General features: G+C 45.9%; 2 protein-coding genes across 2 annotated transcripts in view; one reads left to right on the forward strand and one right to left on the reverse strand.

Annotated features, from left to right (window-relative positions):
* Window positions 1-441: 441 nt before the first annotated feature.
* Window positions 442-1,500, reverse strand: zmp:0000001132 (alpha-(1,3)-fucosyltransferase 7). The gene has a single exon (XM_067231496.1). It carries the CDS (start codon window positions 1,498-1,500, stop codon window positions 487-489), a length of 1,014 nt encoding a protein of 337 aa, XP_067087597.1. The 3' UTR covers window positions 442-486.
* A 4,746-nt stretch (window positions 1,501-6,246) lies between these two features.
* abca2 (ATP-binding cassette, sub-family A (ABC1), member 2) overlaps window positions 6,247-16,733 on the forward strand; it is a 35,565-nt gene continuing 25,078 nt past the window's right edge. The window contains 1 exon segment of the mRNA XM_067231333.1: window positions 6,247-6,368. Coding sequence (XP_067087434.1) covers window positions 6,303-6,368 — 66 coding nt within the window. The 5' untranslated portion in view covers window positions 6,247-6,302.

The following is a 16,733-nucleotide window of genomic DNA, read 5'->3' on the forward strand; positions in this document are numbered from 1 at the left end:
TAAAACACTCCCCCCAAATACGAGTCCACATTCTCCAACCCATACATGAATCAGCTAAAGCATGTGTGCATATATTTTTTTTTAACGATTATCATAGTTATATGTTAGGAGATAAATGTAATGATTGCACAACAGAGTCTGGCAGTAACAGTGTGTCACAGGAACAACTACATTTAGTCATTAGTCATCTACTGTTGGTGATTTTGCAGAAACATTCAGTTGGCAGTTTGACAGTTGTTTAAAATATTTCCTGTGTGGCCGTACCACCTCTCAAGGTGTTCAGACACATGAAGATATAAAAAAAAAAGAAAGATGAATATAGATTTAGTTGTTGAAAGAGTTTTGCAAAAATATTTCCACTCTACAATGATTTCGCTTGAGAACACAAACATCAAATGTCCTCTAATTAGACAGGTTTGTACAATTTATTTTTGGGCTTGAAACCATACATAATATGCATAAGAACTTGGATCACAGAAGCAGGTGTTAACTGCTGGCCCAGCTTTCCAGATCGTGGTAAACCTTCACGGCAGGCGGCTCGTCGTAGTTCCCGCAGATGTTGCACAGCCTTTCTCTCCAGTCCGTGTAGGTCTTAATGCCGTGGGTCTGGTGCCACTTGAAGAAAGCCTGATAGGCCTTCCTGTCTGATGCCAGGTGCTGTAGGTAGCTAGCCAGCTCTGCAGTGCTGTTGAAGTCATTCACATGGATGAAGGAACCAGGGGGGGCCAGGGCCTCGTAGGCTGCTCGAGAGGCCCCCAGCACCACCGGGACAGCCCCTGCCTGGAGGGCGTTCCTCCACAGCTTCTCACTGATGTAGTCTGTGGCTATCGAGTTCTCAAACGCCAGGTAGAAGTGACAGCGTCCGATGGTGGGTAACAGGTTCTGTCCTGCTAGGGGTTTGTTTTGCCAGCGGCCGTAGACCTCAATAGGGATCAACTTCCTCAAGTCCTGGTACAGTCTGGACCTAACATGGTCAGACTTGTAGTTACTCACTACCCAGCTACCCAGGCAGGAGCTCTTCTTTGGGATCACATAGCTGCCGGTGTTGTTCAGTCGGACTGTCTTGCCGTAGGGCATGAATATATCAGCGTCGCGGCGGTAGCTCATGGTCCAGTTGAACAGACCGTTGTAGGGGCTCAGATCGCCGTTGATGGCGGGCGGCTCCAGCGAGAGCCAGACCCAGCGCTGCGAGGGCCGGCGCGGGAGTCCGAGGGGCAGGGCGGAGCGGCCAGTGCGCAGCTCGTGGTGGTGGAAGACCACCACGTCGGCGGAGGCGAACAGGGAAGTGTTGTCGGTGAGGACGCAGCGAGGAATGCCGTAAGAGTCCCAGCACACGTCGCCCCGGAGGCTGTAGGAGCGACCGAAGGGCCAGTGCCACAGCAGGACGGTGACGTTCCTCGGGGGGGGCGCTCGTCTAGGTCCGCCCAGCAGCTTATGGTGGACCACCAGCATGGAGATGCCGAGGAGGAAGGTGAAGGACAAGAGCTTGGAGGTCCGCATGTCCCAGGAGATCTTAACACAGGCTTATGGAGAAGGTCTACTGGCACAGAATCACACAGGTAGTGTGATGCTGAAAGAGTAGTTTAAGATTCAGATCAAGACGTCACCAATCTTGGATCATTCCTCCCATTCCGCACATTCAGTTTAGTTTATGTTGCTGAAACATAGTTGAAGTTCTGATTTAATAAAACAAATGATGGCTGAACCGTTTTTACTTCAACATGTCACAAAATTACTGGTGGAGAAAGACATTTTAAACATGCATCTGTGTGTCCTGTCATACCAAGGATTGAAAATACGCACACACCACCCTTAGTCTGAAGTAGTGAAATCAATTGATTACATTATTTGTATCTTTGTTTTAACATAGACTGACACCTTACCTCATCTGCTGGGTGTGAATCTTCAGAAGGACTCATTGAAAAATTTTCCTGTCTGTTTGTCTTTCTGTCTGCAGTTCTGGGAGGGCAGGGTGGCAGTTGATCTCACTGTAACAAGCTGACAACCTGCAACAGGAAATCAACTCTCACTTCTACCTCTTTCTGTTCATCTCTATGCCCATGTGTGTTGAACATTAGACATAATTGATTATTGTGTGTTCTGTGACGTCTCAGTAAAGTTAAGCAGTTATAGCCAATAAAGTAGGCACACCAATTCGATTTTCAGTAGACGATTGGTTCATGTAGATCCCTATTCAGAGCTGGTCGAACCACAAGCCCTTAATGTTTTTCTATCATTACTGGATGATCTTAGATAATGAGACGATTTCCTGTGTGGTACCAGCTGGTGAGTCACCCATGAAACCGAAAATGCTAACCGAAAGTTGCCATCTGATTCTTAGAGCTCAATGCTCTTAAGATGGTGGAGACGGTTGTGGACAGGAAGAATAGAGCTCCACCAAGATTTATACGGGGGCACGTGCCCCCGTATAAATCTGCTGTGCCCCAGTAAAAACAAAAGTTTGAGTTTTAACAATTTACTTCATTAGTCAGTGCATTCATTTAGATTGATAATTCAGGAAAAAATGTATGCAGTATCCCAATCAAGGCTTGTAAAATCAAAGCAGTTTAACCGAAAACACATGCCATGCCCGAAGAATATTCCATGTCAGCGTGCTCTTTTGAGCTTGCCAAATAGCCACTGCAGCACGCACACAGAAGTCCAGGTGTCGGACTCGGCACACAAGTCAGAATTGATGTCGTTTCTAAATGATAGGCCTACCGATCATCTTATTTTGACTAAAACATAGAAACAATATTACATGAAGCTCAAACTGTATTTGCGCTCAAATGAATGCAAAAAAAAATAAAACTTGCGTCCCTGAACTGTTGTATAGTGGGGAGTTTCTATAGCCGAGTTGTGCATTGTGCTTGCAGCAAGCTTGGAATAAAAAAAAGGGATCTGAATAGGGGCCTGTGCCCCAGTAGGCTAACGCCCCTGCAAAGGGGTTTGCCCAAGCGTCAATATTTGACGAGTTGGGATGAGACTGGGTTTGACTTTAACATCACTGTCCTACTGTACACTGCCTGCAGTTCTGAAAGTGTAGCCATGACAAAGACTACTCGCTGCTTTCAAGGCTGTCTCAGCTGTTTCTCTGATTATGAAACACCCAGAACAATTATTATTAAGAGCAAAGGAGTAGGACTTCTCTTCAGATTCATAGTTTCTGATCGTTGCTTACGTCTTCGGGTACATTTGTTTACATTGAAGAATACTACTGCATGTAAGAGTTTTGAAGCGAGCGTGACTATTTGTTTCACTCTCAGTGTTTAATGTACTGTGTGTTTTTGATATTCTTTAGTGAGACCGTAAGATATTTCTGTTATGCTGCATCCACTCCCCTTCTAGGTATGTATGTTACCTGCAGAAGGGCTACCAGGAGACAGACTCTGTAATCAGCTCGGTCACCACTAAGGTCAAGGGATATGCTTTCACCAACTCCTCCGATTTGGGACCCCAGATTTGGGATGTGGCTGACTTTGTCATCCCACCTCAGGTCCCTGACCCATCCTTTACCTCGAAACATTTGGGGTGGGGGGGACATGAACATTTTCTTTAAAAAAAATACACAGTCATTGTATGTCATCAGTGTAGCACTTTCATGGCACCCTGATAAAACCTTTTGTTTTCCTGTATGACAGGGGGAGAATTCGTTTTTTGTTTTGATTAATGCGATTATTACCCCAAGGCAAACTCAGTCAAGCTGTCCTGAGGTAAATCACTGAATGTTTGTTCCTGCAATTTGTTCTAATTATCTAAAACATTTCCCAATATGTTTTTTCATGTGTTACATCTGTATGCGTAGTACATTTACATTTAGCAGACGCTCTTAACCAGAGCGACTTACAGTAAGTACAGGGACATTCCCCTGAGGCAAGTAGGGTGAAGTGCCTTGCCCAAGGACACAACGTCATTTGGCACGGCCGCGAATCAACCCAGCAACCTTCTGATTACTAGACCGATTCCCTAACCACTCAGCCACCTGACTAGTAGAAGGATACTCCCTCTGTTTTAAATGGAAAAGTTAAGTATTTGAATATCACTGGAACTGTGACTGCACTGAGGGTTTCAGTGATCCTCGTGGCAATGGTAGGCATGCTACTACAATAGATTATGTTTACTTTGCTAAAAATGGTGTTAAGTGTACAATATGAATCACCACTTTACTGGTATAGTTTCAGAATCATCATCCTTAAGCCTCCACTTGGAGGATTTCTTTTGTTTGTTGAATTTCTTGCTCTGGTGAAGCAAAGATGACAGAATATTGCTCATTTTTAAGGTATCCAGACTGGCCTATGTGTGGACTATTCAGACACCATCAAGACCTGTGAGGTGCAATCTTGGTGTCCACTTGAATTAGATGTTAACGTACCTGAGTAACAAAGTCAATATGTTGAATTACACACTTTTTATCCCTCAGTATGTTAGACAACATTTTGGTTTTATTGTAGCCTGACCCTGACCCTGGGGTGACGGGGGTGAGCCCCACTCACCCCCGTCACCCTGTGCGACTCCCCAGTCATCACTGTGGAGTCCTTCAGCTTCCTGGGCCGACTCCTCCCTCCCTGGACACCAAAACCTCACGCCATAAGAACAGTTTCTTCCCATCCACTGCTGGCCTCTTTAACAAGGCCAAGGGCTCACACTGACTTTAACACTTTATCTGCACAATGACACCTTGCCATATATGCACATGTTACCCTATTTGTATTTTTGTATTGTATATTTTAGCTATTTTATTGTATTCAAAATTGTTACATACCCCTTAGTATTAGTTAGACTTTGTACCTTTAGTATAGTTAGACTCGTACACCACTTATTTAAGATTCCTATACGTTGAAGTAAATTCCTTGTCTGTGCAAACTTTCATGGCGAATAAAACCCTTTCTGATTCTGTAGACTTATTGTTCATCCTCTGTGATTAAGGCACTGGAAATAAACAGCCACCAGAGAGCAGCATAGTTGTATCTGGTCACAACCAGGAAAAAATCCTCAGGTGGTTAAATAAAACATTAGTTAATTTAGACAAATACACCTTGATTTTTCTATATTTTTATGTTACAGAATGAAATGTAGTCTGGACTAACATTTAAGAACCCTTTGCATAAATTGGAGTCTGTTCTACAATAGTATTACAGGTGATACAAAACATGTGGCCTCCTCCTCATTTGGCTCATTTGGCCAGTTATGACCTCGCGATCCTGTTGTGATGTCATAACTCAATCTCTCTGGTCTAAAATTACACAAAGCTTTTATAATCTGTCCAAGCAACCAGACAACATCTGCCCTGTGGAATCCAGCACTGTAGCAAACGCTGGGACACCGGGAAGGGATTTAACTATGGGTATTTCATCATGCAAGCCCAGCAGTTGGATTGAGGATAGGCTATCCTGTACTTGGAGCGTCACATTTTAGAATAGTGAGTGTTGACATACAAGGGTGTGGAGTGGGTGAGTGTGGATAACTAGCCTATGTCACTTTATAAGGGCTGTTGCTGATTTCATGTTCTGTGCTGCATGGCACTCACTCGCTTAATTTTCCACTCACACAACTCAGAGAAAAGAATAGAATATAATTTCTAAATACAGACATGGGAGGCTTTGCATGAGCCTTGTCCAATGAGGTTCCCAGACAGTAACCAACCTGTTTGATGTGAGTGTATAGAAGACCTGAATGATAAAATGAGTCTATATTAAAGCTGATATTACATTTAGTCATTTAGCAGACGCTCTTATCCAGAGCGACTTAAAATATTAAAATATATTAAAAAAGGATGTTTTCTCTTTAGTTGGGCAATTAATTTATATTAAATGGGGAGTTAGCAGCCAAGTTGCTGTGGTACGGTTTCTTTGTGAAGGGAAGAAAGCCGGCTACTGTGTAGTCTACAGAGGTTGGGAGATGGTAGCTCCGTCTCCGCCCACAAAACTGCATGACGCTGTGAGAATTCTCCCCGATGGTAGTGGTACTGAACTCGTCTCTATCTAGCAAGTGCTCTGTTTACAAGGGAGGCTGCTGTATCTTTTCCTCTGACAATTATAACATGTCATTGGGTTCGTCATGTTTCGACATTTAAATGCAAGCCAGGGGGAGAAAGTGTTCGTCTGCAAGAGAGCAAGACAGACGAATTGAGTATATAAACCTTAATGCAGCCTATGGAGACTCTCGCCAAAATCTGTTTAAAATCCTAAATTGAATACGTCGGAATGGTTCTTGACCCATTAACAAGCATTCCTTGTTTTGGCTCAATTACCGGCAGCCTTTCATAATTTGGTTTTATTAGGGAAAGACGTAGGTCCGCGACAATGGGATTCATGCACCAGCTTCACCTCTTGTTGTGGAAGAATGTGTCTTTGAAACGAAGGGGACCGGTAAGATCCACAATTTCTTCACGTAAATTATACGTGTAAATCACACTTAAAAATGTGGGGCCTTTCATGCTCCGTTTGGCTGAAAACATCGCTGCGGCGCTCCCGCAGACGGGCGTCGGTTCTACGGCAGGTCTAGAATTCGTCTGCTGCATTGGCTAGGTTACTATTCATATCATCCGCTCCTGAGTGTATGAGCGATGCCACCTCATATACATGTAATTTGACAGCCCTAAATATTTCCAATTGATTCCAAGGTTGTTGTTTTTCTGTTACGCGATACTTGTTTTGCTCTCACCCTGTAGTGAATGCAAGATGAACAGGTTGTTGTGTATAAACAGCATTGTGAGTTAGGCTACAATGTAACTCTTCTGCACTGGCGAGACGATGAAGTAAAAGTGAAAAATGAGGGGACAGAAGTCTAATGTACTCCGAGTGTGGTGTCCAGTTTAGACTAAATATAATGTCAGTATGCTCAAGTAAAACTCGGATTTATCACTATTTTACTACAATTTATTATGCTTTAATTGTGCAACTTTTGCAGAAGTTTAGGATTCATCTCAATTCAATAAGATTATGACTATGAATATAGTTATTATATGGCATTTTATTAACAATACCATAACATTTGACTTCATCTGTGCTGCATTGCCTCTGTTTGACTTACTTGAGGTGGGTTTGTTGTTACTGTTGAGGGTTGGGGTAGGACCCAACCTCAGGAGAGGTAGGCAGTCAGAGTTCTAAACAAGGGTTTTAGTGTTGAGCAGGGAAACAGGCAGGATACTCAAAGTAACATAGACAAGGACAAGACAAAAGACTGGACACAAAACAGGAACCTAAATACACAGAACCAAACAAGACACAGGTGGACACGATAAGACTAACGAGGACTGAACACCACAGCAATCAACAAGACAGGTGAAGATAATGATACAGGCGCACACCAGGGCAGGGCAAAACCAAGCAAAACAGGGGGGCACGGCTGTGGCCGTGACATTTGTCCTCAAGAATCCTGATAGTATCGTTAAGAAATGCCTTTGCCAGCGTCCCTATAGGGTGGGCTATTTTTAGCTGCTTTTTGAGTGCAGGTAGGCTGTGTGCTGCATAGGGTTGCCGCTAGGATAATAATAGCAACAGCCACGTCATCCTGTAGGTTTATCATGCAGTCCTGGCTCACTAAGATGTCCAAAGGCTCGTGGATTGATGGGTCCTGAGAATCGCAGTGTCATCATCTGAGGAGCTGAAAGACCATTGCTTGGTCTACTGACTAAGCCTGGCTAATGTATTACTCTTGCTTTGGCAATCCCTCTGTTTTATATAATATTTGTACAGGTCCAGTTCATTACTGTGTCCTTCGTATCAAGCTGTTGTGGCATTTTATAAGTAGGACACTGTTTATACAGACGGTTCTTTTTATTTGTATAAGACTAAGCTTATTGTATTGTTTGGTTGCAGAGGCAGTTGTTGTTAGTTAAGTTGCCACCAGAGAAGCAGTGACTGTTTTTCAAACATACTACATCCTGTCTGCTCCAGATGCTTCTCCTCATATACCTCATCCCTATGTTCTACAAGACGCCCTCACCCATACCCTTGTCAATACTCTGTTCCTTTTTATTCCTCCATAGCGCTTTGTTCTGCCAGGTGGAAAACAGACACGTTAGTGTTGGTCCTCTGAGAGATCAGGGTGAGAGTGGTCAAAATCCAACCCTTCATCTCTCTCTCCCTCTCTCTCCTACCTAACACCTGGTTCAGCAGCCCCAGGTGTTGGCCTCGTCCCAACCCTAACCCCGTGACTAGCCTTAGCCCCAGTTCCAGCACCAGCCCTAGGTCTAGGCTTAGGCCTGTGCTCTAGCCCTAGCATCAGGCCCAGCTCTGACTGACCTACATCTCCCAGTGTCCCTGAATGATTGCCTGACTGAGGCCTGAGCAGAGCTAGCTGGCTGTGTATCTATGGAGACGAGAGAGGGAGAGAGGGAGAGAGGGAGGTTTGTTTGTGGAAGAAAGGGGAACTTCCTGACTGATAAGCCAGTGCACAACTAAAGAGCACAGAGTTAACTGCTAGGCAAATGAATAATACATTATATCTGTACTCGAATGGACTAGCAATGCACTCTCTTCTAGAGGACAGGGTTGTTGCATGGGAGCTATCTCTGCTGGCTCTCTCAGGCAGGACCCCAGGAGAGATGGTACTTGGTTTGAAGGGCCATGGACAGGTTTGTACCACTTCATGTGCTCTCTGTGTATCTTTATTCTCTTAAATATTGATTAGGAAATAATCCACGTTTCTTAATATGAACTTTCAGAGACATTTTCAGTAGAACAAAAATACATACATACAAAAATATAGCTGCAAGCAGCAATGAAGGGGCCAAGCAGTCTACATTTACATTTACATTTAGTCATTTAGCAGACGCTCTTATCCAGAGCGACTTACAGTAAGTACAGGGACATTCCCCCGAGGCAAGTAGGGTGAAGTGCCTTGCCCAAGGACACAACATCATCTGGCACGGCCGGGAATCGAACTGGCAACCTTCTGATTACAAGCCCGCTTCCCTAACCGCTCTGCCACCTGACTCCTAGTCTAGAGCAGGACATGGTCTACATGGCACCTGTGCAACAAGCATTTCACAACAAGCTAGTGCACTCATGCGACACACCCAGTTTGGTTGTGTAGCAGCTTCGCTGCTTGGCCCCTAATAATGAATAACAGAAAAGCTTAATTACATTACATTACATTTGCATTTAGCAGACGCTTTTATTCAAAGCGACTTCCAAGAGAGAGCTTTACAAAAGAGCATAGGTCCCTGATCATAACAACAAGATAGCCCCAAACATTGCGAGCAGCCAAAACATGTAGCATACATTGTCGAAAACCAAATAAGTGCCAAAGGGAAGAACCATAAGAGCAACTCCCCACAAGAGCGCAAGAGTGTACCTGTTGAACAACAAACAACAACAAAACAATCAACAGTAAAATATTTCACAGCGAGTACAAGAATTTGAAACCGTTACAACTAACCAACAAGAGCAACAAGTCTCTCAATACGAGTCATTGTGATCCTGGAGGAAACTAACATCAGGTCCAGCCAAGCATTCCTAAGTGCCGTTGTACTCCCGGAAAAAGTGTGTCTTGAGCCTTTTCTTGAAGGTGGGGAGACAGTCAGTGTCCCTGATGGAGGTGGGGAGTTGATTCCACCATTGGGGGGCCAGACAGGAGAAGAGCTTGTGTTGGGACCGGGCGCTCTTGAGCGGTGGGATCACCAGACGGTTGTCAGAAGAAGACCGTAGGTGGCGGGGGGGGGTGTAAGGCTGGAGGAGAGACTTGATGTAGTCGGGTGCAGTCCCGTTCACCGCTTGGAAGGTCAGTACCAGAGTCTTGAATCTGATACGGGCCATGATGGGAAGCCAGTGGAGGGAGATGAAGAGTAGGGTAACATGGGAGCGTCTGGGTAGATTGAAGACCAGACGTGCCGCCGCGTTCTGAATCATCTGGAGAAGGCTTATTTTGGCAGAACCTCCTTACTTTTTTTTAAATAAGGGGATTGGAAAATCTACCCATGGTAAAACATTTCCAATTACTTTTGAGGAAGATAATTAAAAAGTTATTCTTATGTTGTATGGCTCAGAATTTTCACAGTTTCACGTCTACTTAATTAAATTGCACTGCACTGCTTTGATGAAGTTCTGTTTTATTTCAATACCATATTGGTAGAACACTTTATTCATCTATTCGTACTACTTATCTCTTCATACTGTGTCCATAAGCGCACATTCCTTAGTTGTTAAAGTTTAAGTAAAACCTTTTTGCCAAGTCTTTGGGTAATATATAGTTCTTTTTTGGGCATTAGCCTGAGTAACTCAGGTTTAAGTATGTAGTAGTATTTCTTGCTGAGGCCGTTTGGCAGGGTAATTAATTTGTTTTATAACACACACTGTGATGAACACACATAGAGGCATCTTTACGGATGATTGATATCAGAGCCAACTAACGACCCAGTACCTCTTGAGTCAATGTCCTCCACATGGTCCTGGACCATGTTGATCTACTCCCGCCACCCCCCCCCCCCCCACACACACACACACACACACCCTAGCAAACACACACCTGTTAACCCCAGAGGCCTAGCCCCCTTCTAGCCAGCTTGCCAGTCTGACTGTGTGTGTCAGGGCTTGTGCCAGGGGCTCGTGCCAGGGGCTGTGGTGTTGGTTGGGGTTCTTGTCGGAGGCTCCGACAGCCCATGCATTATTGAGAGGCTTGCTGTTACTCCGGGGACCTGCGCTGGAGAGAGACTAGATGAAATATCCACGTGAGATGGAGGGAAGGTGGAACAGGGGAGAGGGGGAAGCTGTCAGTTGGTGGGGGGGAAAGTGGAATGGTTCATCCTCCGGGCGGAGAAAGGGGTGAGAGAGAGAGAGATGGAGGTGCAGTAGTTACAGAGTAGATACAGTGTGCGGATGAGACAGATAAAAAACAATCCCAAGACTTGGTACTGTGCAGTAGCACTGTGAGCTCTGAGGGAACAAAAGAACTGAAAAAGCTCTCAGAAGACAGGAGAGAAGAGATATTTGACAGGAGAGTGAGGTTAACCGTGATATAATGTGCTATGAAAACAATCCTATCAACTTATTGAAGGAGGAGGTTTGTTATTGACTTGAAATAAGTATAATATGTAAATAAGGTGTATGTGTGTGTGTCACGAGAGAGAGATGGCGTGCATGTTTGTGTGGGTGTGTTTGCATAACCCAAATAGAAAACCTTTCCTCACGTTGTGAGCCCTAATTAAACACCAGCTTTGTGTTTCTCAGAACCAAGGGATTGCTAGCTGATTGCTACCACATTTACCCCTACTAAACACAAGTCACAAGCCCCCAAAGTGGAAGGCTGAGATATTGACCATAGAGATGGGAAAGTGTATGTGTGTTTGGGTTCCAGCGTATATCTGCAGTGGATGGCTCCCTCCCCAGTCCTGCTGTGAGAACCACCTGTTAGCTGTTACAGAACGTTGGACAATAAAAAAGCTTTTCAGACCGCGTTCTAGGGAGTGCGTGCAAGTGTGCGCGCAAAAGACGTCGCCTTTCACTGTCGCGCTTGGGAACGATGTAGACTGACTGAATACATTCACATCTTTTGTGATTGCTATCCATTTTCTTCCTTATGCGCTTGACTTCCCCATTCTTCTCTTTATATCAGCCCTTGGGTAATTACTATTCTTCTTTCATCTGCCTCGTTTTTTCCCTTCCCTCCCCACGCTTCTATCCCTCTCTTTTCTCTCAGCTGTAATCAGGGTGTTCGTTACTCAAATTATTGGAATGAAAATTGCCTCTCAGCTCCAGCTAATTGTATTCGTCGTGACGTATATTTAATGCTTGGGTAACCGTGCAGCACTCATCCCGCATAAACCCCTCTGCGTTTTCCCCTGATCGACGCCTTCGATTTTACAATAGGTGGAAGATAGATGAAAGTAACGACTCCAACGGGTTTTTGAAACTCAACGGGAGGCCATTTACTACCAGCGCTCCTCCCCCTCCAAGTTTGATAAACAAAACATTTATCCTGTGAGGGTAGGTCTGCTTTGTCTGCCAGAGTATTTCTCAGGAGTATTCTCGACCATGTCTGGCAAAATGTAATCTGTGAAACAAAAATGATGTCACGGCACTGACAGCTAAAAGCTATGTTGTTAGATTTCAGGATACTATTATATGCAGCATAGGCCATATAATACAGTGTGTGTGTGTGTGTGTGTGTGTGTGTGTGCGTGTGTGTGTGTGTGTGTAGTCTCTCCTCAACAGCACATCATGTTCTCTGTCTGTAGAGGCAGTGAGAGGCTTGTTTGCAAATCTAATGCAGTCTGTCTAATGGATGGCTGATGGAGAGGAGAGGAGGGATGGGGCTACTGTGGTTCTCACACACACACACTCTGTCTGCTGAGCATGGCACGCACACACATCCACACACAGACGCACACAACCTGTGGATCTGGCTGCCTCCCATACGGAGAGTAGAGTTGCTCTTTATTAACCCGCCTGGGGAAACTTACACTGTTGCAACTGCATTGGTGGGAACAATGCATTGTACACCATATGCATAATATGCAAATTAACTGGATCTGATAAATAAATACAAAACAGTACAGCCCTGTGTATCCTTTAACAAAGAGGTTAATACCCCCCTCTGAAGTTAGTTTGTTTTTAATGAACAGTGAAGGATTCTGTGCCCTTTATGTTGTGGAGGAAGGGAGGAGGAGAGGAGCCCAGTGTGAACTTTCTTTACTGTTTGAGTTTTAGTACGTCATGAAGGTCACTTTAGGTTGTTCCCTGTCCTCTACTGTTCTGGGCTTGGTAAAGGACAGTGTCCAGGCACTTAGAGGAAGGCTGCAACCATTTCTACCTGTGCCGGAGGGAGGGAGGGAGGGAGGGAGGGAGGGAGGGAGGGAGGGAGGGAGGGAGGGAGGGAGGGAGGGAGGGAGGGAGGGAGGGAGGGAGGGAGGGAGGGAGGGGAGGGAGGGAGGATTTGAAGAGAGGCAAGGAAAGATTGACAGCATGTTAATGATTGATACTGTTATACTGGATACTGATAAATCATTTAAACTTCCTCCTTGAGTGCTGCTTGTGTATGTGTGTGTCCAGTGAGGTTTGAGTCTCTTATCATAAAACCATAGACACAATGGAGAGCTTTATCTCTATTCCTAAAGCCAACATTGCCTTTTTGCAGGAAAAGCTGTTGTTATAATCCTAAACTGATTAGCAGCACCAGAAATCAGGTCCATGAAAATCTTATTTTAAAGAGTTCTATTGTGATGGAAGCTCTATTTTACAATATGTGTGCCTTAGACCTAGTGGGGAGTAGATGAAAGAGAGAGAGACAGAGATGAGGAGGAAAAGGAGACAGAGAGAGAGGAAGAGAAAAAGAGAGAGAGAGATAAGGCAGGTGTGATTAGCGAGGGAGTCTGCCGCTCTGACTCTTCAGAGTCAGGAGGTAAAAGGCTTGCCCTTCTCTACCTGCCTTCTGCAGCAATAATCAGCATCATTAATCGGCCCTGATTTCCTCATTAAACTGCCAATGACAAACTGGGCTTTGTTTGCGTCCTAGGGTGGCGTGAAAATAAATAGATTGCTGTGTGTGTAGGTGGGCATGCTGCCTCTCTCTCTCTCTCTCTCTCTCTCTCTCTCTCTCTCTCTCTCTCTCTCTCTCTCTCTCTCTCTCTCTCTCTCTCTCTCTCTCTCTCTCTCTCTCTCTCTCTCTCTCCCATGACGTTATCTTTCCTTTCTGGATTAAATCTCTAATCTCTGTCTTTCTGTGCTTTGTCTGGCTCTCTAGATAGCTTGAAGAGTGTGGCGGGAGCAGGGGTTAGGAATATCTGTTGTCTAATCACTCAGCCCTCTTCTCAGGTCAGTGAGGCTGCAGGTGGGAACAACCAGCTATCTGCAGATAGCCGAGAAGGAAGGAGAACAGGTGCAGCCAGCACCAGTACACAGGCTTCTCCAGCGGTTTTGTCATATTCAGAAACGCGCACACACACACACACATCTTCAATTTCCGCATTCACCGTTATCAGCCTACACAACAGGATATGACACGGCCGCAGGCGCTTTCTGGAACGGCGGGCAATCTGCTCCGTTTGGACGTTGCGCACCTGTCAGACAAGGCCAGGAAACCACCTGCCAATTAAGCAGGAACAGCACACACAGGAAGGGGATAGGCAGGAAGCCATGCTCTCCGTTTAACCCTGTCCTGCGCTGGTCTCTAGGGGGCTTGTTTTTTCACTCACTCACCAAACTCTCTTCATTATATAGCTGCTCCACTCCTCTCTCGCTCTACCTCTATCTGTCAATTCAGATCAGCATGCTTAATTGGCCTGGATGTTCCGGTTAAACAATGTTGCCAAATCAATCGACAGTAAAGGGACAACATGTGATTATATTGTTAATATTGTTTCTGTCTCTGTCTCTCTCTCTCTCCCTCAGTCTCTGTCTCTCTCTCTCTCTCTCTCTGTCTCTCTCTGTGTCTCTCTCTCTGTCTACCTCTATCTTCTTTCCCAGTCTCTGTGTATGACACTTTACCCCCTCATATTCAAACTGTAACACTTCAGGCAAATTTTGCTGCACGTGGGACGGTCTCGTGTCATAGGACTGTCTTCTCTAATCCTAATCCTGTGGAATCTTGCAGGGGGTGCGTTCTGTCAGAGAGAGGGGATTGTTTGCTGATGGGCACGACAGCTGTGACCAGGGTGCTGAGTCTGTCCTCTGTGGTGACAGCGCTGCACCCGCCTCTCTCGGAGCACCTGAAAGAGAGAGGTGTTGCGACGTGAGGTAACGACTCGTGTTGGCGGGGATTCGAGTTTGGGCCGTTTTGTTACGCTTCAAAGTGGTTCAAATGGACTTTTGTACTTGGCTCCTTCGGTGCTGTGTTGAGATGTTAAGGTGCCTATTTGTCAGTGTCCGTGTCGGTATCAGTGTTGCTGGGTGGGTAACTGGGCGCTTTAGGGAGGAACGTCTCTGCTGCTGCTGTCTTCTGAGATAGGCCTCTCTCGGTCTTGTATCAGTGCGGCAAACAAAGACACCAGACAGGAAATAGTCCTCAGGAGCTTACGGGTGTGTGTGTGTGTGTGTGTGTGTGTGTGTGTGTGTGTGTGTGTGTGTGTGTGTGTGTGTGTGTGTGTGTGTGCGTGTGTGTGTGTGTGTGTGAGTTCTCTGCACCCTCCCTTCCATGTTGGGGCAGAAATACCAAACAGCACAGTGACATAGGGTGAACGCTGAAGTCATTGTTAAGAGACAGCGATGTAAAGTGTGTGTGTGTGTGTGTGTGTGTAATTCCCTCCTGACCTGCAGTGAACCCTTCTGTCATCCACCCTGTCATCAGAGGCCGAGTCACACACACACACACACACACACACACACAAAACACACAACACAGGACATTTACATACTGCAGCAAATGACAATCTCCCAGTCCTTCATAGGCTCAGTGGGATGTTATTTGCCAACTCTCCTGCTTCCGCATGTCCTCTCATTTGGCTGATGTGGCTGTTAGTGGAATTCTATGGACTGTAAAATTGAGCTTGAGATGAAGCACGCCAGGCGATACAAATGTCGGAGGCCATGTTGCTGCTCTCCAGTCTACTGTAAGCTTGAGACAACCGGCACAATGCCCTCATGCACATAATACCAGTCAGGTGGAAGCCCGTTTGGCTTGAGCGCTTCTGCATGGAGCTGGTGAAATATTCATCTTGTGTTTGTCATGATACAGATATGATAACATGATAAGGAGTCAGGTGGCTGAGCGGTGAGGGAATCGGGCTAGTAATCCGAAGGTTGCCAGTTCGATCCCGGTCATGCCAACTGACGTTGTGTCCTTGGGCAAGGCCACTTCACCCTACTTGCCTCGGGGAGAATGTCCCTGTACTTACTGTAAGTCGCTCTGGATAAGAGCGTCTGCTAAATGACTAAATGGAAATGATACAGACCCACGGCCGCAAGGGTCCTATGCTGCACTGTGACACACCAGCTAAACTGACTCTTCCGTGTCACGAGTGAGGATGCCACAGGGCTACTGGGTGACCTCACGTACATCTGGTTGGTGTGTGTGTGTGTGTGTGTGTGGTGTTGTGTGTGTTTGTGGGTACGTGTTGCCACGCGTGCTTCAGTGCTTTACAATTTGCGCCCGCTCTACATGACATGAACAATGATCACGCAGTTGCAAAAAAAAATATACTCTGGCTGTTTTGAGGGGGGAAATGTAAAGCCTTCCTCAAAACAGCAGGTTCCTCCTTTGCCATACCCGCGGTCCTCGCACACAAGCTTCCTGTCCGGCCCTCCTGAGCCGCCGCCCCCCCCCTCAATTATTAAGATGCTAATGAGCATTGAGCAGCCGCTGAATTAAACATGAGCAGAATTTCATTGGAGGAGCGTCTCCCGAGGTGCTTTGTTTGAGAGACTCGAGGTGAGATATGAGGAGGCCAAAGTCATACGGCATGACGAGACGCATCTCTGGGGAGGGAGGACGAGCGGAAACGACAGATAACGTGTGTGTGTGTGTGGGTGTGTGTGTGGGTGTGTGTGTGTGTGGGGTGGGTGGGTGGGTGGGGTCGTGGGGGGAGGGTAGTTACACCAGGTCTACCTCTCATCTTTGGCTTTGGAGTTGAATGTTCCAAGACGAGGTCGCCTTGGTTGGCCCCATTCGACCGGTTCAAGCCTACCCAGCTGAGAGCTCCTCATCCTGGGGACAGACACCCAGAGAGAGCCCTTAACTGCTCCCTTTACCTCCCTCTCATGGTTGGACCCCAGTGGTGACTCCTGCATTGTTATTTCAGTGCTTGGTTCGGCAACCACTAACTAGGCTGAAAAACAGTGTGTGTGTCTTCTCAGGAT

The sequence above is a fragment of the Osmerus mordax genome, chromosome 28 (genome assembly GCF_038355195.1).
Source record: "Osmerus mordax isolate fOsmMor3 chromosome 28, fOsmMor3.pri, whole genome shotgun sequence".
NCBI classification, from domain to species: domain Eukaryota; kingdom Metazoa; phylum Chordata; class Actinopteri; order Osmeriformes; family Osmeridae; genus Osmerus; species Osmerus mordax.